This window comes from Mustelus asterias, chromosome 25 (assembly GCF_964213995.1).
Source record: "Mustelus asterias chromosome 25, sMusAst1.hap1.1, whole genome shotgun sequence".
NCBI classification, from domain to species: Eukaryota; Metazoa; Chordata; class Chondrichthyes; order Carcharhiniformes; family Triakidae; genus Mustelus; species Mustelus asterias.
In genome coordinates this window covers 36,238,811-36,255,414 of record NC_135825.1, presented here as the reverse complement: position 1 = coordinate 36,255,414, position 16,604 = coordinate 36,238,811, and the positions used below count along the sequence as shown (strand labels likewise).

The window sequence follows — 16,604 nt, the reverse complement described above, 5'->3', positions numbered from 1 at the left end:
GCACACGGAGGTCTGCCGGAGGCCAGGATTAAGCTGTCCCCAAGCCAGCAGCTGGGCCTCTGAGTTTGTTCCTCCCAAAGCTGGTGAAGATGCATCAGGAAACCCGGGGAGTTGTGGAAGGGCTGTCAGCAACCATGCTGCTACTGCAAGGCTGTTTAGGGGAATCAAACAGAGTGCTGTTGCAGGAGGTGGTGCTGACACAGCGTGAGACCCAGACCAACACTGCAAGGGTGGCGACCGCAGTGGAAAGTCTGGCTCAGGGGTCTGTCCTCATGGTGACAGAGTCCAGGTCATCCTGGAGATACTACAGGCCACGGGCGAGTGTGTTTCCGGCATTCAGGAGGCACAGCGTTCGATTACCATTTGTGTTGGGGGCATGTGGGAGACACTGCTGGTCATGGCTGGGACTCTCTCTGGCATTCTGGAGACATAGCAGGCCGTGGCTGTGAGCCTCGACAATTTAGGCCAGGTTCAGAGGGCTATTGCTGAAGGGCTCCAGAGCCTGGCTTGCTCAGAGAATGCTGTAGCGGAGGGGCTCCGGAGCTTGGCTGGCTCTCAGAGGGCCAGGGCTGAGGGAATCACACATCATGGGACAGATGCATCTAGGCCTCCAGGGCTGGCAGAGCCAGGTGACGCCAGAGCTTCTGGAGCTCAGTGCAGCTCCCCTGGCATCCCACGAGTGCCTCCGGGGCCTCTGGGCACCCAAGGGAGAAGGAAAGGCTTGAGCCCATGCCCGGGTCTTCCACCCAGGAGATCCTGGATGTCCAGAGGCCTACCGATTCCCAACGAGATGAACAGGGTGGCACCGAAACAGTGACATCCGCAAGTCAGCCAGGGCCCTCCAGGTCCCGGCCATCCAGGGAACATCCGCCAAGGGTATCACAGGCAATGGGGCATGCATCATAACTGGACACCTCCACCTCCGACATGCATCCTCGCTTAGCACCTAGAAGATGCAGGAGACAGCACAAAGTTAGAAAGTTGTAGTTCACTAGAGGGCACGGGTGACGGTCAGCATTAGTCAGGGTTTGGTAATCATTTATGTTAAGAGCACAATAAACTGTTAATTGCACAGCATGCTGTGACTAATGTGTCTCTGATTCTCTTCCCCCACCCCCAACTCTCCACTCACAGCTCAGTGTTCCCGATTCCCAAACATAGAGATGCTGTCTGTTGAGCCTTGCAGAGTGCCTGCCCGACCTTCCCAACATCCACCAGACTCAGCGCTGCTTGGAAAGGAGGTGGGGGGAGTGGGAGCCCTCGAGGCTGCTTCCAACAGTCAGCTTCCGCGCTGCTTGGAGGGGGGGGGGGTGGAAACAGGACTCCCTGACGGAACCTCTGTGGTGGACCTCAGTTGTGCCTTTGTCCTATATGGACCACCGCTGTGTGTGCTTGTCATACCTGGACACATCCCCTTTCAGTTTGGTTCCTCCCCTCGGCACCTAGTATAAAGGTGGCTGTCTCCTCCCCCTTGTTCAGTCCAGGTCGGTTACTTGTCGGGATCTGCTCCTGATTCTGTTGTGAATAAAAGCCTACACTTGTATTGGTACACCGGTAGTCTTTTGTCTTATTGATAGCGCATCAACCTCACCCAGGGAGCTGTGAGGAAATGGAAGCCCCCGACCCCTCCTCCCCACATCCCCAGAGATGTCACTCGTCAATGGGTCAAAACCTGAAGGCAGCAGGAGGAAGGCCACCAGGCATCTCCAGGGCCTGCCTGCAACATCCCCCACGCTCCGCTAGCAGCATTTACCTCCTCTTGCCAGTTCAAGGTTGCCACGCCAGGTTGTGACTTTTAAATACCTGTTCTGATTCGCGCCAAAATTACATCCCGCCAAAGAGGTGGGCGACGCAGACATGGTTGAGATTGCTGTGTGGATTCCGATAATGGCATGTAAACTCATGCTAAACAGTGGCCCGCCGATTTACAGCGGGTTCCCGACGGCGCCATTTCTCTCCAGCTGGGTGATATGCGCGGATCGAAAGAACTGTCGGAGAATCCTCGAAATGGCCGACACGCGCATCTCCCGGTCGGACCCGCCCGAAAAGTGGCGGACCGCAATGGGAGAATTGCAGCCTGTTTCTTCTTGTTCGTTTGGTTTTTTTTTATTATGGCACTTTAGGTTTAAAACCAGATTCACAAAAGAAAATAAATCAGTCTACTCAATGCTCAGCAGCCTAACTTTATAAGTTTATTAATTTATTAGGCATAAGTAGGCTTACATTAACTTTGTGATGAAGTTACTGTGAAAATTGCCTCGTCATCACATTCCGGCACTTGTTCGGGTACACTGAGGGAGGATTTAGCATGGCCAGTGCACGTAACCAGCACGTCTTTTGGACTGTGGGAGGAAAACCGAGCACCCGGAGGAAACCCACGCAGACACGGGGAGAATGTGCAAACTCCGCACAGACAGCGACCCAAGCCAGGAATGAAACCCGGGTCCCTGGCGCTGTGAGGCAGCAGGGCTAACTGTTGTGCCACCGTGCTGCCCTGTTGTTGTTGGAATAATGTTAATATATTAATGTGTTCACCACAATTGCTTTATTTAATCAGTTCAAAGAGGGAATTATATTAAAAGGCTAATTGGACTTCCCTGCAGCTATTAGATAAGCAATGGCCTATATGGACTTTTTTTTCTGTTGGGTTGTTTGCATATAATCCCAATTCAAAGTTTGCACATAGACCAAATAGAACCATAGAATCCAAACAGCACAGAAAGAGGCCATTTAGCCCATCGAGCCTGTACCGACAACAATCCCACCCAGGCCCTATCCCCGTAACCCAATATATTTACCCTGCTAGTCCTCCTGACATTAAGGGGCAGCTTAGCATGATCCCTGGCATTATGAGACAGCAGTACTAACCACCGTGCAACCCCAATTGGCCACCAACTCTTCTGAAACCATCAAAACCATTAGAGAGGGAAAGATGCAGAATTTGAAGGGGTTGCAGGGGGCATGAATGTTGCCTCACAAACTCCATGGAAAATCATTGTTAATAGACGTTATCAGATCCAGTTTCACTGTGAATTTTACTGCAAGTAATTGCTCTGAGCATTAACGGTGAAATGCTACTTATTTTATTATTAAACTTGTGTAGTTTATCATGTAAGCAAAAATTTAATAGATTATTTACTTTACTGCTCCGAGTCAAGGAGCTCACGTGATATATCCAGTAAGCTGAGTTACTGGCAAGCATTTATTTTCAATTCTTGCTTTTGCACAACTATCCTGGTGTGCAATGTGCAAAAGCTTGCAGCAGCTTGTAGAGAGCTGGGATTCATTTACAGGAGTGGCCTTTAATGCTGACATGTAATAAATTCAATTGTGAAGCTGATGTGCAGTAAGATCCAAGTGTCAGCATACAGTTTATAGTTGATGTAATGGTGTCTTCATGTAATTATCGGTTGCATTATGAGTCATTTCAGTTGAATGCTTGGAAGGGTGTGAGTGAAGAAACAGTTCCAGGTACGGGGCTGGATTGGTTTAAAGTTTATTTATTCATGCCAGAACAAGGGTTACATTAACACTGCAATGAAGGTACTGTGAAAATCCCCTAGTTGCCACATTCCAGCGCCTGTTCAGGTACACTGAGGGAGAATTTAGCATGGCCAAAGGACCTAACCGACACGTCTTTCGGACTGTGGGAGGAAAACAGAGCACCCGGAGGAAACCCACGCAGATTCTACACAGACAGTGACCCAAGCTGGAATCGAACCCGGGTCCCTGGCACTGTGAGGCAGCAGTGCTAACCACTCTGCCACCCTCAGATTGGATAGAGCACTCCACTTCCTCATAGGCCTTCACTTGCAGAGTTTAAGGATTTGAATACTGCATTAATGTTGGTTGCGGCAGTTTCTCTAACCTGGGCTTGCTAGGCTCGATTGAACATCTTCATGCATTGTTTCCATAAGCCAAGTGCTCCTGCTTCCTTTACGAGCTGTTGGAGAATCTCGATGACACTTCCAGACAAGGGGATTGAATCAAAAACAGAAAATGCTGGAATATCTCAGCAGGTCTGACAGCATTTGTGGGGAGAGAACAGAGCCAACGTTTCAAGTCAGGATGACCCTTTGTCAGAGCTGATTGATTGCTCTGTTATCTACCCCACTCCTTCCAAGTGTTCGTTTGAATGCTTGCTTGTTTCACTTGTTTTGAACGTGAAGTATTCTTGCCTCTGTAAAGTTTTTGTTTCTGTTTTGACCTTGAAGAATGAAGCTATTTCTTGTTCAGAATCAGATCTTTCCATACCTGAACATTTGCACAGTGTTTCCTGGGGCTTGGGTGGACCTTAGCGGTTTAGTTTGATTACGATCTGACTCAATGGCAATGAAAGCCGCTTGGCTGCACTTCAAGGACCCACAAAATTACATGGGCGGTTTTTAAATTTGAGGCAAGATTGTAACAAGTTGTAACAGTGCAAGTTGTTTTTCATAACAAAACTTTTTTCTAGTGTGTCAGGCTATCATATGGCCAAAGCTCATCATGAATGACAGATATTATGATAATATTTATTTATAATATAGGCTTGTGCGGAGCATAAATACTGGCATAGATCAGTTGTGCTGAAGGGCATGTTTTCATGTTGTACATTCGTATTAGTTATGTCACATCCAGGTTATTGTTGACTGAATTTGAAGAAATTAAGGAGCATAAGGAGTGTATTATAACTAGTATGCACTTAATTTCATTGTTCATAACTGCCCCTCCATAATTTCCTTGCTAAAAATTACTATAAATACATTCCCAGTGCAAATTACACAAAAGACTAATTGTAATGTTCAACAGCTAATTGATCTGTGTTTGATGCAGAAGATAAAGTCGCGTGGGATCAGAGGTGAGCTGGGCAGGGTGGATACAGAACTGGCTTGGCCATAGAAGACAGAGAGTATCAGTGAAAGGGTGCATTTCTGAATGGAGGGCTGTGACAAGTGGTGTTCCTAGGGATCAGTGCTGGGACCTTTGCTGTTTGTAATATATATAAATGATTTGGGGGAAAATGTAACTGGTTCGATTGGTAAGTTTGCGGATTACACAAAGATTGGTGGATTTGCAGATAGCGATGAGGACCATCAGAGGATACAACAAGATATAGATCGTTTGGAGACTTGAGCGGAGAGATGGCAAATGGAGTTTAATCCGGACAAATGTGAGGTAATGCATTTTGGAAGGTCTAAAACAAAGAGGAAATATACAGTAAATGGCAGAACCCTTAAAAAAGTATTGATTGGCAGAGGGATCTGGGTGTACAGGTACACAGCTCACAGAAAGTGGCAATGCAGGTGGAGAAGGTAGTCAAGAAGGCATATGGCATGCTTGCCTTCATCAGCTGGGGCCCTGAGTTTAAAAATTGGCAAGTCATGTTGCAGCTTTATGGGACCTTAGTTAGGACGCACTTGGAATATAGTGTTCAATTCCGGTCGCCACACTACCAGAAGGATGAGGAGGCTTTGGAGAGGGTACAGAAAAGATTTACCAGGGTGTTGCCTGGTATGGAGGACATTAGCTATGAGGAGAGGTTGGAGAAACTTGGTTTGTCCTCACTGGACGACCTGATAGAAGTCTACAAGATTATGGACAGAGTGGATAGTCAGAAGCTTTTTCCCAGGGTGGAAGAGTCAATTACTAGGGGGCATAGGTTTAAGGTGCAGGGGATAATGTTTAAAGGAGATGTACGAGGCAAGCCTTTGACACAGAAGGTGGTGGGTGCCTGGAACGCGTTGCCGGGTGAGGTTGTGGAAGCAGATATGATGGTGACTTTTAAGGAGCGTCTGGACAAATACATGAATAGGATGGGAATAGAGGGATGTGGCCCCCGGAAGGGAGGGGGTTTTAGTTCAGTCGGGCAGCATGGTCAGTGCATGCTTGGAGGGCCGAAGGGCCTGTTCCTGTGCTGTAATTTTCTTTGTTCTTTGATTATGTTAGTCTGTTCACTGATCTATGTTCACAGTACTTGATTGCTTAAGCATGCAGGTGGATCTAGTGGGCTTATAGAAGGTTCTGAACCTTATAGAAGGTTCTGAAATCTGCACTGAGGGCATGTATGTAAAAATCCTATAATTGCTGAAGTAAATCAGATATATAAGATTGGTGAGTGCATAACAGAAATATCCTTAAAGACAGAAGCTGATACTGTCATTTGAATGTGTATCACACATTTTAATCATAAGGATACAGAGGCCCTAAATGTTACACAAACTGTTCTCTTCTGAGTAGAATAGCCCAGTACTGTTTTCTGATTGTTTGATTTCAACAAGGATTAAGTCACTTACCCCTTGTATCTCCCTGATCAGGACCGCCAGGTTATTTCTCAAAGTGATTCATCGCACTTACCAAATTAAAACACCCCTGCCACTGGTAACAGGCTGTCACTTTGCTGTGTGTATGCAGAATTTGATTTCCCACCTATTGTACAAGAGTCGCTCTTGGCAGATTTGAATTTGATTTCCGTTCTCAGCAACTGAATAAAGTAAGGTGCAGCAACAGGTAGTCTGATATATGGTAAAGTCATAGAATCTTAGAATCTATAGTGCAGAAAGAGGCCATTTGACGCATCGAGCATGCAACAACAATTCCACCCAGGTCGTATCCCTGTAGTCCCATATATTTACCCTACTAATCCTCCTGATACAAAGGGGCAATTTATCATGGCCAATCAACCTAACCTGCACATCTTTGGACTTTGTCATTTTAAAAATTATTTAATCGTAGGACATGGGTATCGCTGGCTGGAAACATAGAAACTAGAAGTAGGAGTAGGCCTGCTCTGCAATTCATCTTTGAAATGACTTCAGTCAGACAATTGGGGTTGGCCTATTGGAGTATGAACTTCCAGATTAAGAATCCAATTGATGGGCTAATCAGTGAGTCTTTGCCTTGTACTTGACCGTGAGTGTCAGTTCCTCTGACACCCCTGTAGATAGATGGCTAACTACCAGCACTCTGTGTACTGCTGTTAGAGTTTGTAAATAAAGGGATTTTGGTGAAGGGACATCTGCCTCCGAAGACTTATTACAATCTTGATCATGGCTGATCATCAAATTCACTATCCTGATTCCCCCCCCCCCCCCCCCCCCCCCACCCCCACCATATACCTTGAACCCTTTAGCCCCAAGAGCATTGTCTAATTTAAATCACACAATGTTTTGGCCTCAACTACACTTGGTGGTAGTGAATTCCACACATTCACCACCCTCTGAGTGAAGAAATTTCTCCTCAGCCCAGTTCTAAACCCTTATACTCAAACTATGACCCCCTAATTCTGGACTCCCCCCACCATTGGGAACCCTCCAGGTTTCCAGGTTTATATTTTCTAAAATATAATTCCAACAAATAAGCCAAACAACTAGACTCAGCCAAATCAACAAGATACAAAAATACGAGCATTGAAAATAATATTCAGTGCAAGACTGAGACAAATTGCCATTTTCTGAGATTCTTTGCAAAGCCCCAGTGGACTGTCTTGTCAATGCTGACTTTGTGCAGCCAGTATCATACTCATTGCAACTGAGCAAGCTCATCAGAATGCATCACAATGATAAGTGGGCTGCTGGTGAGAGCAGATAATTTGGCGCTCAACCAAATCTTCATTCACTGCAGCGGGATCAGAGAATCCCAGCTGCGGGTAAGATCAGAGAATCCGACCCTTGAGACGGAATTTTCCTGTCCCACCTGCCGTGGGAACCATGGTGGGCAGGGGATGAGAGGAGGGGATGGACCATGGAAAGGCCCGTTGACCTCGGACGGGATTTTCCGGTGCTGGGGTGAGCGTGGCCGTAAAATCCTGCCCTGTGTCTTTTCTGCTTTTGTAAATAGATACAATCACTGAGATCTTGCTTCCATTCACGTCAGTGGGATCTTATGATCCCACTGACGGCGTACCCCTCTCACTGGTTTCCTGGCAGTAAAGGGTGCGTTCAATAGGAAATGTCATTGACGACGGCGGGACCATAAGATCCCACTGCTTTCTGCCCCCACCAAACACACCGTGGAGAGAGAGAAAAACTCTGCCCAACAAAATCTCAAGCTCGGACGTTGACAATATAAAGTGGAAATTGCATGCTATTTTGAGTCACTTCGTACTCTATAATGTGCCAATGTGATGATAAGTAAATACTTGGCTGACCCATACTGTCAGTAGTAAAAGGATCCACTCTAATATGGGGCATTCAGAAACTGGCACATGCGGTAGCAATTGTAAATTCTCACGTAGGCACATTCTTGCCTTTAATGACACATAGCATGCGTCATTCACTATGTGTGGGAATAGCTTCCAAATGGTGATGTGCATTCTGAGCAGAGTGTCAATGATTTGAGCAATGCAATGCAACAATGATACAGTGATTTAAGCTACTGTCTTTATTTTTGCACATTTTTAATATCCAAACTCCAGACAGTAGAATTATTAGTTGTCTGAATCCATAGACCTGAATGAAATGAATAGTTTTGTGTACTCATGCAGTTTTTTAAAAAGTTGGCTGATACGTTTTACTGGATTTGGAAGTTGTCAGTATGAACTACTCAGCGAACAGAATTAAAGGCAGTGGAACCATTTTTGTTCATCCATTTTTGACTGCAAGGAAACTTGAGACATACTGAGATTCACCAGACTGTTACCCATGTCCTAAGCATTAGATTAAGAGCCAAGATTACGTAAACCACAGGCTTGTATTCCTTATTGTACAGGGGTATAAGGGGCAATTGAGGTTTTCAGGATTTTGATAGAAATTGATAGGGTTGCAATTTTCTGTTGCTAATGAAATATAGGAAAAGGTGGCATAACTTTAAAATCAAATGTAACCCATTCTGGCGGGGCCACAAAATACTTTTGACAAAAACAAGAAGGAACCATTTTTGTGTTTTTCTATTTTTATTTCAAATTTCCAATGTCTAAAGTATTTTGCTTTTGTTCACCTAAAGGGCTGGAAGTTCATCCTCAAGGCATGTAGAGGGAGTCAGTAAATTTCCAGGCTCGGCACTCCCACCTCAGGAGATTTAAGCTACTGTCTTTATTTTATCCCACCTCAGGGGGATAGATAGTATCCTTTGTGAGCAGGATAGAGTGTCCCGCATGGTATGTTGCCTGCCCGGTGCTAGGGTGCGGGACATCTCTGACCGGCTTGAAAGGATACTGGAGAGGGAGGGGGAGGATCCAGTTGTTGTGGTCCATGTTGGTACCAACAACATAGGCAAGTCTAGGAAAGAGGACCTGTTTAGAGATTATAAAGAGCTAGGATTCAAATTAAAAAACAGGTCCTCAAGGGTCATAATCTCCGGATTACTGCCCGAGCCACGTGCAAATTGGCATAGGGAGGCAAGAATAAGGGAAGTTAACACGTGGCTGAAAGAGTGGTGTGGGAAAGAGGGGTTCTTTTTCATGGGACACTGGCATCAGTTTTGGGGCAGGGGGGACCTATACGGTTGGGATGGTCTCCACCTGGACCGAGCTGGGATCAGTGTTCTGGCGAAGAGAGTAAATGGGGTGGTCAATAGGACTTTAAACTAGAGATTGGGGGGGAAGGGAAAGTCAGGGAACCAAGAGGTGAAGGAATCAGTGGGAAGCGTAGCTGCTTAGGATTACAAAAAATCACGAAAAGACAGCACTCAGGAGAGGTTACGATAGTCCCCATCTCGCAAAATATGACACAGTGTCTGGAAAGGCTCAGTAAACCAAGGTCCACCACACTACGAAAACAAAAAGGGACGGTCAATAGGGAATTAAAGGTGCTATATTTAAATGCCCGCAGTGTCCGGAACAAGGTAGATGAGCTTGTGGCCCAGATTGTGACTGGCAGGTATGATGTGGTAGGCATCACAGAGACGTGGTTGCAGGGGGTTCAGGACTGGCAGTTAAACATCCAGGGATTCACAACCTATCGAAAAGACAGAGAGGTGGGTAGAGGGGGTGGGGTTGCCTTGTTAATTAGAAATGAAATTAAATCAATAGCACTAAACGACATAGGGTCAGACGATGTGGAGTCTGTGTGGGTAGAGTTGAGGAACCACAAAGGCAAAAAAATCATAATGGGAGTTATGTACAGGCCTCCTGACAGTGGTCAGGACCAGGGGCACAAAATGCACCACGAAATAGAAAGGGCATGTCAGAAAGGCAAGGTCACAGTGATCATGGGGGATTTCAATATGCAGGTGGACTGGGTAAATAATGTTGCCAGTGGACCCAAAGAAAGGGAATTCATTGAATGTTTACAGGATGGCTTTTTGGAACAGCTTGTGATGGAGCCCACGAGGGAACAGGCTATTCTGGACTTAGTGTTATGTAATGAGCCAGACGTAATAAAAGATCTTAAAGTAAGGGAACACTTAGGAAGCAGTGATCATAATATGGTAGAATTCAGTCTGCAATTTGAAAGAAGGAAGGCAGAATCAGATGTGAAGGTTCTACAGTTAAATAAAGGTAATTACAGGCGCATGAGGGAGGAACTGACAAAAATCGACTGGAAGCAGAGCCTAATGGGAAAGACAGTAGAACAGCAATGGCAGGAGTTTCTGGGAGTAATTGAGGACACAGTGCAGAGGTTCATCCCAAACAAAAGAAAGGTTATCAGAGGGGGGATTAGGCAGCCATGGCTGACAAAGGAAGTCAGGGAATGCATCAAGGCAAAAGAGAGAGCCTATAATGTGGCAAAGAGTAATGGGAAGTCAGAAGATTGGGAAGGCTATAAAAACAAACAGAGGATAACAAAGAGAGAAATAAGGAAGGAGAGGATCAAATATGAAGGTAGGCTAGCCAGTAACATTAGGAATGATAGTAAAAGTTTCTTTAAATACATTAAAAACAAACGGGAGGCAAAAGTAGACATTGGGCCGCTCCAAAATGACGCTGGTAATCTAGTGATGGGAGACAAGGAAATAGCTGAGGAACTTAATAAGTACTTTGCGTCAGTCTTCACAGTAGAAGACGTGAGTAATATCCCAACAATTCAGGAAAGTCAGGGGGCAGAGTTGAATATGGTTGCCATCACAAAGGAGAAAGTGCTAGAGAAACTAAAAGGTCTGAAAATTGATAAATCTCCGGGCCCAGATGGGCTACATCCTAGAGTTCTAAAGGAGATAGCTGAAGAAATAGTGGAGGCGTTAGTTATGATCTTTCAAAAGTCACTGGAGTCAAGGAAAGTCCCAGAGGATTGGAAAATCGCTGTTGTAACCCCACTGTTCAAGAAGGGAACAAGAAAAAAGATGGAAAATTATAGGCCAATTAGCCTAACCTCAGTTGTTGGCAAAATTCTAGAATCCATCGTTAAGGATGAGATTTCTAAATTCTTGGAAGTGCAGGGTCGGATTAGGACAAGTCAGCATGGATTTAGTAAGGGGAGGTCGTGCCTGAGAAACCTGTTAGAGTTCTTTGAAGAGATAACAAATAGGTTAGACCAAGGAGAGCCAATGGATGTTATCTATCTTGACTTCCAAAAGGCCTTTGACAAGGTGCCTCACGGGAGACTGCTGAGTAAAATAAGGGCCCATGGTATTCGAGGCAAGGTACGAACATGGATTGACGATTGGCTGTCAGACAGAAGGCAGAGAGTTGGGATAAAAGGTTCTTTCTCAGAATGGCAACCGGTGACAAGTGGTGTCCCGCAGGGTTCAGTGTTGGGGCCACAGCTGTTCTCTTTATATATTAACGATCTAGATGACGGGACTGGGGGCATTCTGGCCAAGTTTGCTGATGATACAAAGATAGGTGGAGGGGCAGGTAGTATTGAGGAGGTGGGGAGGCTGCAGAAAGATTTAGACAGTTTAGGAGAGTGGTCCAAGAAGTGGCTGATGAAATTCAACGTGGGCAAGTGCGAGGTCGTACACTTTGGAAAAAAGAATAGAGGCATGGACTATTTTCTAAACGGTGACAAAATTCATAATGCTAAAGTGCAAAGGGACTTGGGAGTCCTAGTCCAGGATTCTCTAAAGGTAAACTTGCAGGTTGAGTCCGTAATTAAGAAAGCAAATGTAATGTCATTTATCTCAAGAGGCTTGGAATACAAAAGCAGGGATGTACTTCTGAGGCTTTATAAAGCACTGGTTAGGCCCCATTTGGAGTACTGTGAGCAATTTTGGGCCCCACACCTCAGGAAGGACATACTGGCACTGGAGCGGGTCCAGTGGAGATTCACACAGATGATCCCAGGAATGGTAGGCCTGACATACGATGAACGTCTGAGGATCGTGGGATTATATTCATTGGAGTTTAGGAGGTTGAGGGGAGATCTGATAGAAACTTACAAGATAATGAACGGCTTAGATAGGATGGACGTAGGGAAGTTGTTTCCATTAACAGGGGAGACTAGGACGCGGGGGCACAGCCTTAGAATAAAAGGGAGTCACTTTAGAACAGAGATGAGGAGAAATTTCTTCAGCCAGAGAGTGGTAGGTCTGTGGAATTCATTGCCACAGAGGGCTGTGGAGGCCGAGATGTTGAGCGTCTTCAAGACAGAAATTGATAAATTCTTGATTTCTCGAGGAATTAAGGGCTATGGGGAGAGAGCGGGTAAATGGAGTTGAAATCAACCATGATTGAATGGTGGAGTGGACTCGATGGGCCGAATGGCCTTACTTCCGCTCCTATGTCTTATGGTCTTATGGTCTTAAAGAGCCAGGAAAGACAGGATTTTCATTCGGGGGTAGGGAGCAGGGATGTGGGCTCGGGTTCAGACTGCAGTCAAGCCAGCCAACCCACGGGAATGTTTTGAGGAAGCCACAGGGGCTGCCAGATGCCGAGGTGGACTACTTAAAAGGCCTGCCTCGGTTCTGTGCGATGAAAGAAGTACTCTAGCCCTCATCCCTCATACCCCCTCACTGCTGCCTCACACCCTCCCAACACACACACATACATTCTCTGCTGCATTCATGCAACCTTATGCCCCATGCCAAGGGTTGCTGCACCACCCACTGCCTATATATCCTCGTCTTCTAATGCCCAAGCTATGACACTTTCATGCCCATTCACACATTAGACACTCTTTGGAACCAATGAAACCTATAATGGCAGTAGAATGGACAAAAAAAAATTCATTCTAAGGCATCTTTCCTCTTTCCAAAAAAAGCTTATTTTTACTACATGGTAATAAAAGTACCAATTATCCAGACCTTTTAAAGTATCAATAGCAGAAACTGTAAATACTTGAAACCTCTTTATCTTTTGTCAATAAACATTGCACAATTAACTATAGTGTTCAAAGAGCCTTTCATGCTGGGTACAATCACCCAGTTTCCCAGTTACTGCCACTGAGTAACTTGATTTTAACAAACAGCTAGCTGCTTGCAAATGATTTCCTGGCATTTTTAGTCAGGATGTCAGAAAGCGCCTTGTTGCTGAAGTCTAACCATTAAAATAGGATAAGCATGTTCACTGCCACCTCTAGATGTTTTTGGTTCGCTGTGTTCCCAACTGGGAATGTAATTCCAGAATCATAGAATCATTGAATTCCTACAGTGCAGAAGGAGGTCGTTCGGCCCATCAAGTCTGCACCAACCACAATCCCACCCTATTCCCCTCATCCCACATATTTACCCCGCTAAACTCCTTACACTTGGGGCAATTTAGCATTTGCCAATTAACCTAACCAGCACATCTTTGGACTGTGGGAGGAAACTGGAAAAGCCGCAGGAAACCCATGCATACTTGGGAGAATGTGCAAACTCCACATAGACAGTGGTCCATGGCCAGGATTGAACCTCGGTCCCTGGCGCTGTAAGGCATCAGAGCTAACAACTGTGCCACCATGCCGCCCTACGTTACTTATTATTTGTAAATTCAAACTCAGGCTGTTGAAAGGACAAATGAGTAAATAAATGACAAGGCAGTGATTATAATATCAATCTATCAACTGCTGTCCTTTTTTAAAATTGACTGGTTGGAATGGAGCACTGACTGTTGCTCTGCTGAAAGTTTGGTCGCTAATTTAATTCATCCCATCTGAATTCTTGTCGGCAAAAAAATGATTAAATATGCATCCTGTGAGTCTTCTACACAGTAAGAAGTTTAACAACACCAGGTTAAAGTCCAACAGGTTTATTTGGTAGCAAAAGCCACACCTGTTGGACTTTAACCTGGTGTTGTTAAACTTCTTACTGTGTTTACCCCAGTCCAACGCCGGCATCTCCACATCATGACTGTCTTCTACACAGACAGATCTTTAAATAGTAAGCAGTTGTGGTGTTCTACAATAGAGATTCTCCATCTATTGCCAATACAGCAACAGGATGGGACTTTGCATGACAACCCTGCCCTTCACAGCCTGACCCATGTTTCTGAATGAGTGGTCATTTAGTTTGCAGGCTGGTCTTTTACCACAGTTTTGCCATCAGGATGGAGCCTGCCACTGTCAGGCACCAGAAGGTAAGGGCACCACTTCAGAGGGTGAAAGATCTCAAGACCACAAAACAGTGACTTGCTGAGGACTGAGAGGTGTAAGAGGCAGCCACCACTGAAACCTCACTCCCCAAAAGAGACATCAGCGATCTGTCCATTATTGCTTCAGAAGTTATTGTCACCCCTCACCCAGCAAGGAGGGGTGATGGGGAAGTACAAAGTGGGAACAGTAATAAAAAGCGAAGAAGTGGATGACTGGGTTCTACTTTCCTATTGGCAGTTACATGTGTTGAGCAAATTAGAAGCAGCCTTCCTAACGTGGGCTGGGGAAGGAAAATAGGACAAGCCTGCCCACTGCCAACTTTGGATAGGTTTGGTGTCCCAACTGGGAGTGTAGTTAGTGGCCTAGGTCACTGCTTATAAATTCATAAATTCAAACTCGGGTTATGGAAAGAACTAATGAGCAAATAGTCTTTGGGAGTATGATCATAGTCATGGACTTTGTTGCTCAATCTTTTTAGCCAATATCCAGGGAATAGAATATTAAATGCAACACAGTTCAATTTGGACAAGTATGAGCTAAACAAACGTTTTATGTGATCTTATTTACGTTGCAACTGGTCATGTTAGACCCTTGCCTTCATGTCATGCAACAGGACATGGAGGTTGACGGACGACCTGATAGAAGTTTACAAGATTATGAGGGGTATGGACAGAATGGATAGTCAGAAGCTTTTTCCCAGGGTGGAAGAGCCAATTACTAGGGGGCATAGGTTTAAGGTGCGAGGGGCAAGGTTTAAAGAAGATGTACGAGTCAAGATTTTTACACAGAGGGTGGTGGGTGCCCAGAACTCGCTGCCGGGGGAGGTAGTGGAAGCAGATACAATAGTGGCTTTTAAGGGGCTTCTTGACAAATACATGAATAAGATGGGAATAGAGGGATATGGTCCCCAAAAGGTTAGGGGGTTTTAGTTCAGACGGGCAGCTTGTCGGTGCAGGCTTGGAGAACCGAAGAGCCTGTTCCTGTCTGATAACTTTCTTTGTTCTTTGTTCTAACAAGATAGCAATGGTTTAATTTTGGCAAAATATGTCAGGCAAAAAAGGCCAAATTTCCACCTCGGCTCAAGAAAACCCAACCTGTGCACTCCCATGGCTTACAAAAGGCACATCCGACCAATGTATGACTTTTTGAAGGATTTTGTCTTTTCACACAGAAGTTGGGTTCACGGTGCAATTTGTTAGCTGCTATGGAATGTATACAGTGTGTGGGAGCAGAGGCAGCCTGCTGTTAAGGCTCACACATTTCTCCAACATAGTAGATCCACTTCTAACATCATTTAAATCCTTGAGATAATATCAAGAGTATTATGTTACAATGCGGGTGAGTGTTCCATTTACAGTCAACATTCTCGACCAAGCAAGCAAATGGGAGCTTTAGAGCACATTTAGAGAAAAACTAATCTATTGCAAATGGTGTTGCAGATTCTCTCTGTGCTTAGATTGAACTGTTGTTGGATGAAGTGCAGCAATAAACTGGATTTCATTATGCTGCATAATGAAGGCGTGAAAACATAAGTGTTTGGTTTTCCCTTAGCATTTGTGATTATCTTTGCAAAACAAAATTGATGGTATCAGCAACTGGTGAATTATATACCCTGTTTTGTGGAATGGAATACATATAATAATTACACTATAATTTTGAATTGCTGCAAGTATCATTAAGGTAATCTGACAATAAGCTAACTGAACCATTTTCATTGTAAACTAGAAATATTTACTTGATCATCCTTCTTGTTTTCAGAAAGCACAACATTCAAAGTAAGGAAAGGTTTTTTTTATATAAAAATGGTCTACTTCATTCTTTAACTATCTGGGAACTTTCGATGACTAACATGTCTGAGCTGGGAATTCATGTAGTTGCATCCTGTGTATGCATGTACTTGATTGGTGAAACTAACCCACTGTAACCTTTTTGGGATTTTTCATTGGACTCATTTAATGTTTCATCCTTCAATTCCATTAATAATTACTTGGAGCTCACACTTCTAATAAAATTCAGGTGGCATTGCGGGCTATAACCTTTCAATAACCAGGCTATAACCTTACCAATAACCTATAATATAATAAGGCTATAACCTTACCAATAACCTATAATATAATAAGGCTATAACCTTACCAATAACCTATAATATAATAAGGCGATAACCTTACCAATAACCTTTCAACTGAGCTGTCAGTTTCAATTCAGACTCGGACTAATAAAGTGAGATAAGTTACA

At 44.7% G+C, this 16,604-nt stretch overlaps 1 protein-coding gene across 5 annotated transcripts in view; it reads left to right on the top strand.

The window, feature by feature from the left end:
• The window catches only part of lad1 (ladinin), a 142,947-nt gene that overhangs the window by 114,038 nt on the left and 12,305 nt on the right, over positions 1 to 16,604 (top strand). Inside the window, exon 12 of one of the 5 annotated variants that reach the window (XM_078197956.1) lies at positions 16,128 to 16,144. The exons of the other annotated variants lie outside the window; for them this stretch is intronic. Coding sequence (XP_078054082.1) covers positions 16,128 to 16,144 — 17 coding nt within the window. The remainder of the gene's footprint in view (positions 1 to 16,127; positions 16,145 to 16,604) is intronic. 5 annotated transcript variants of the gene reach the window in all.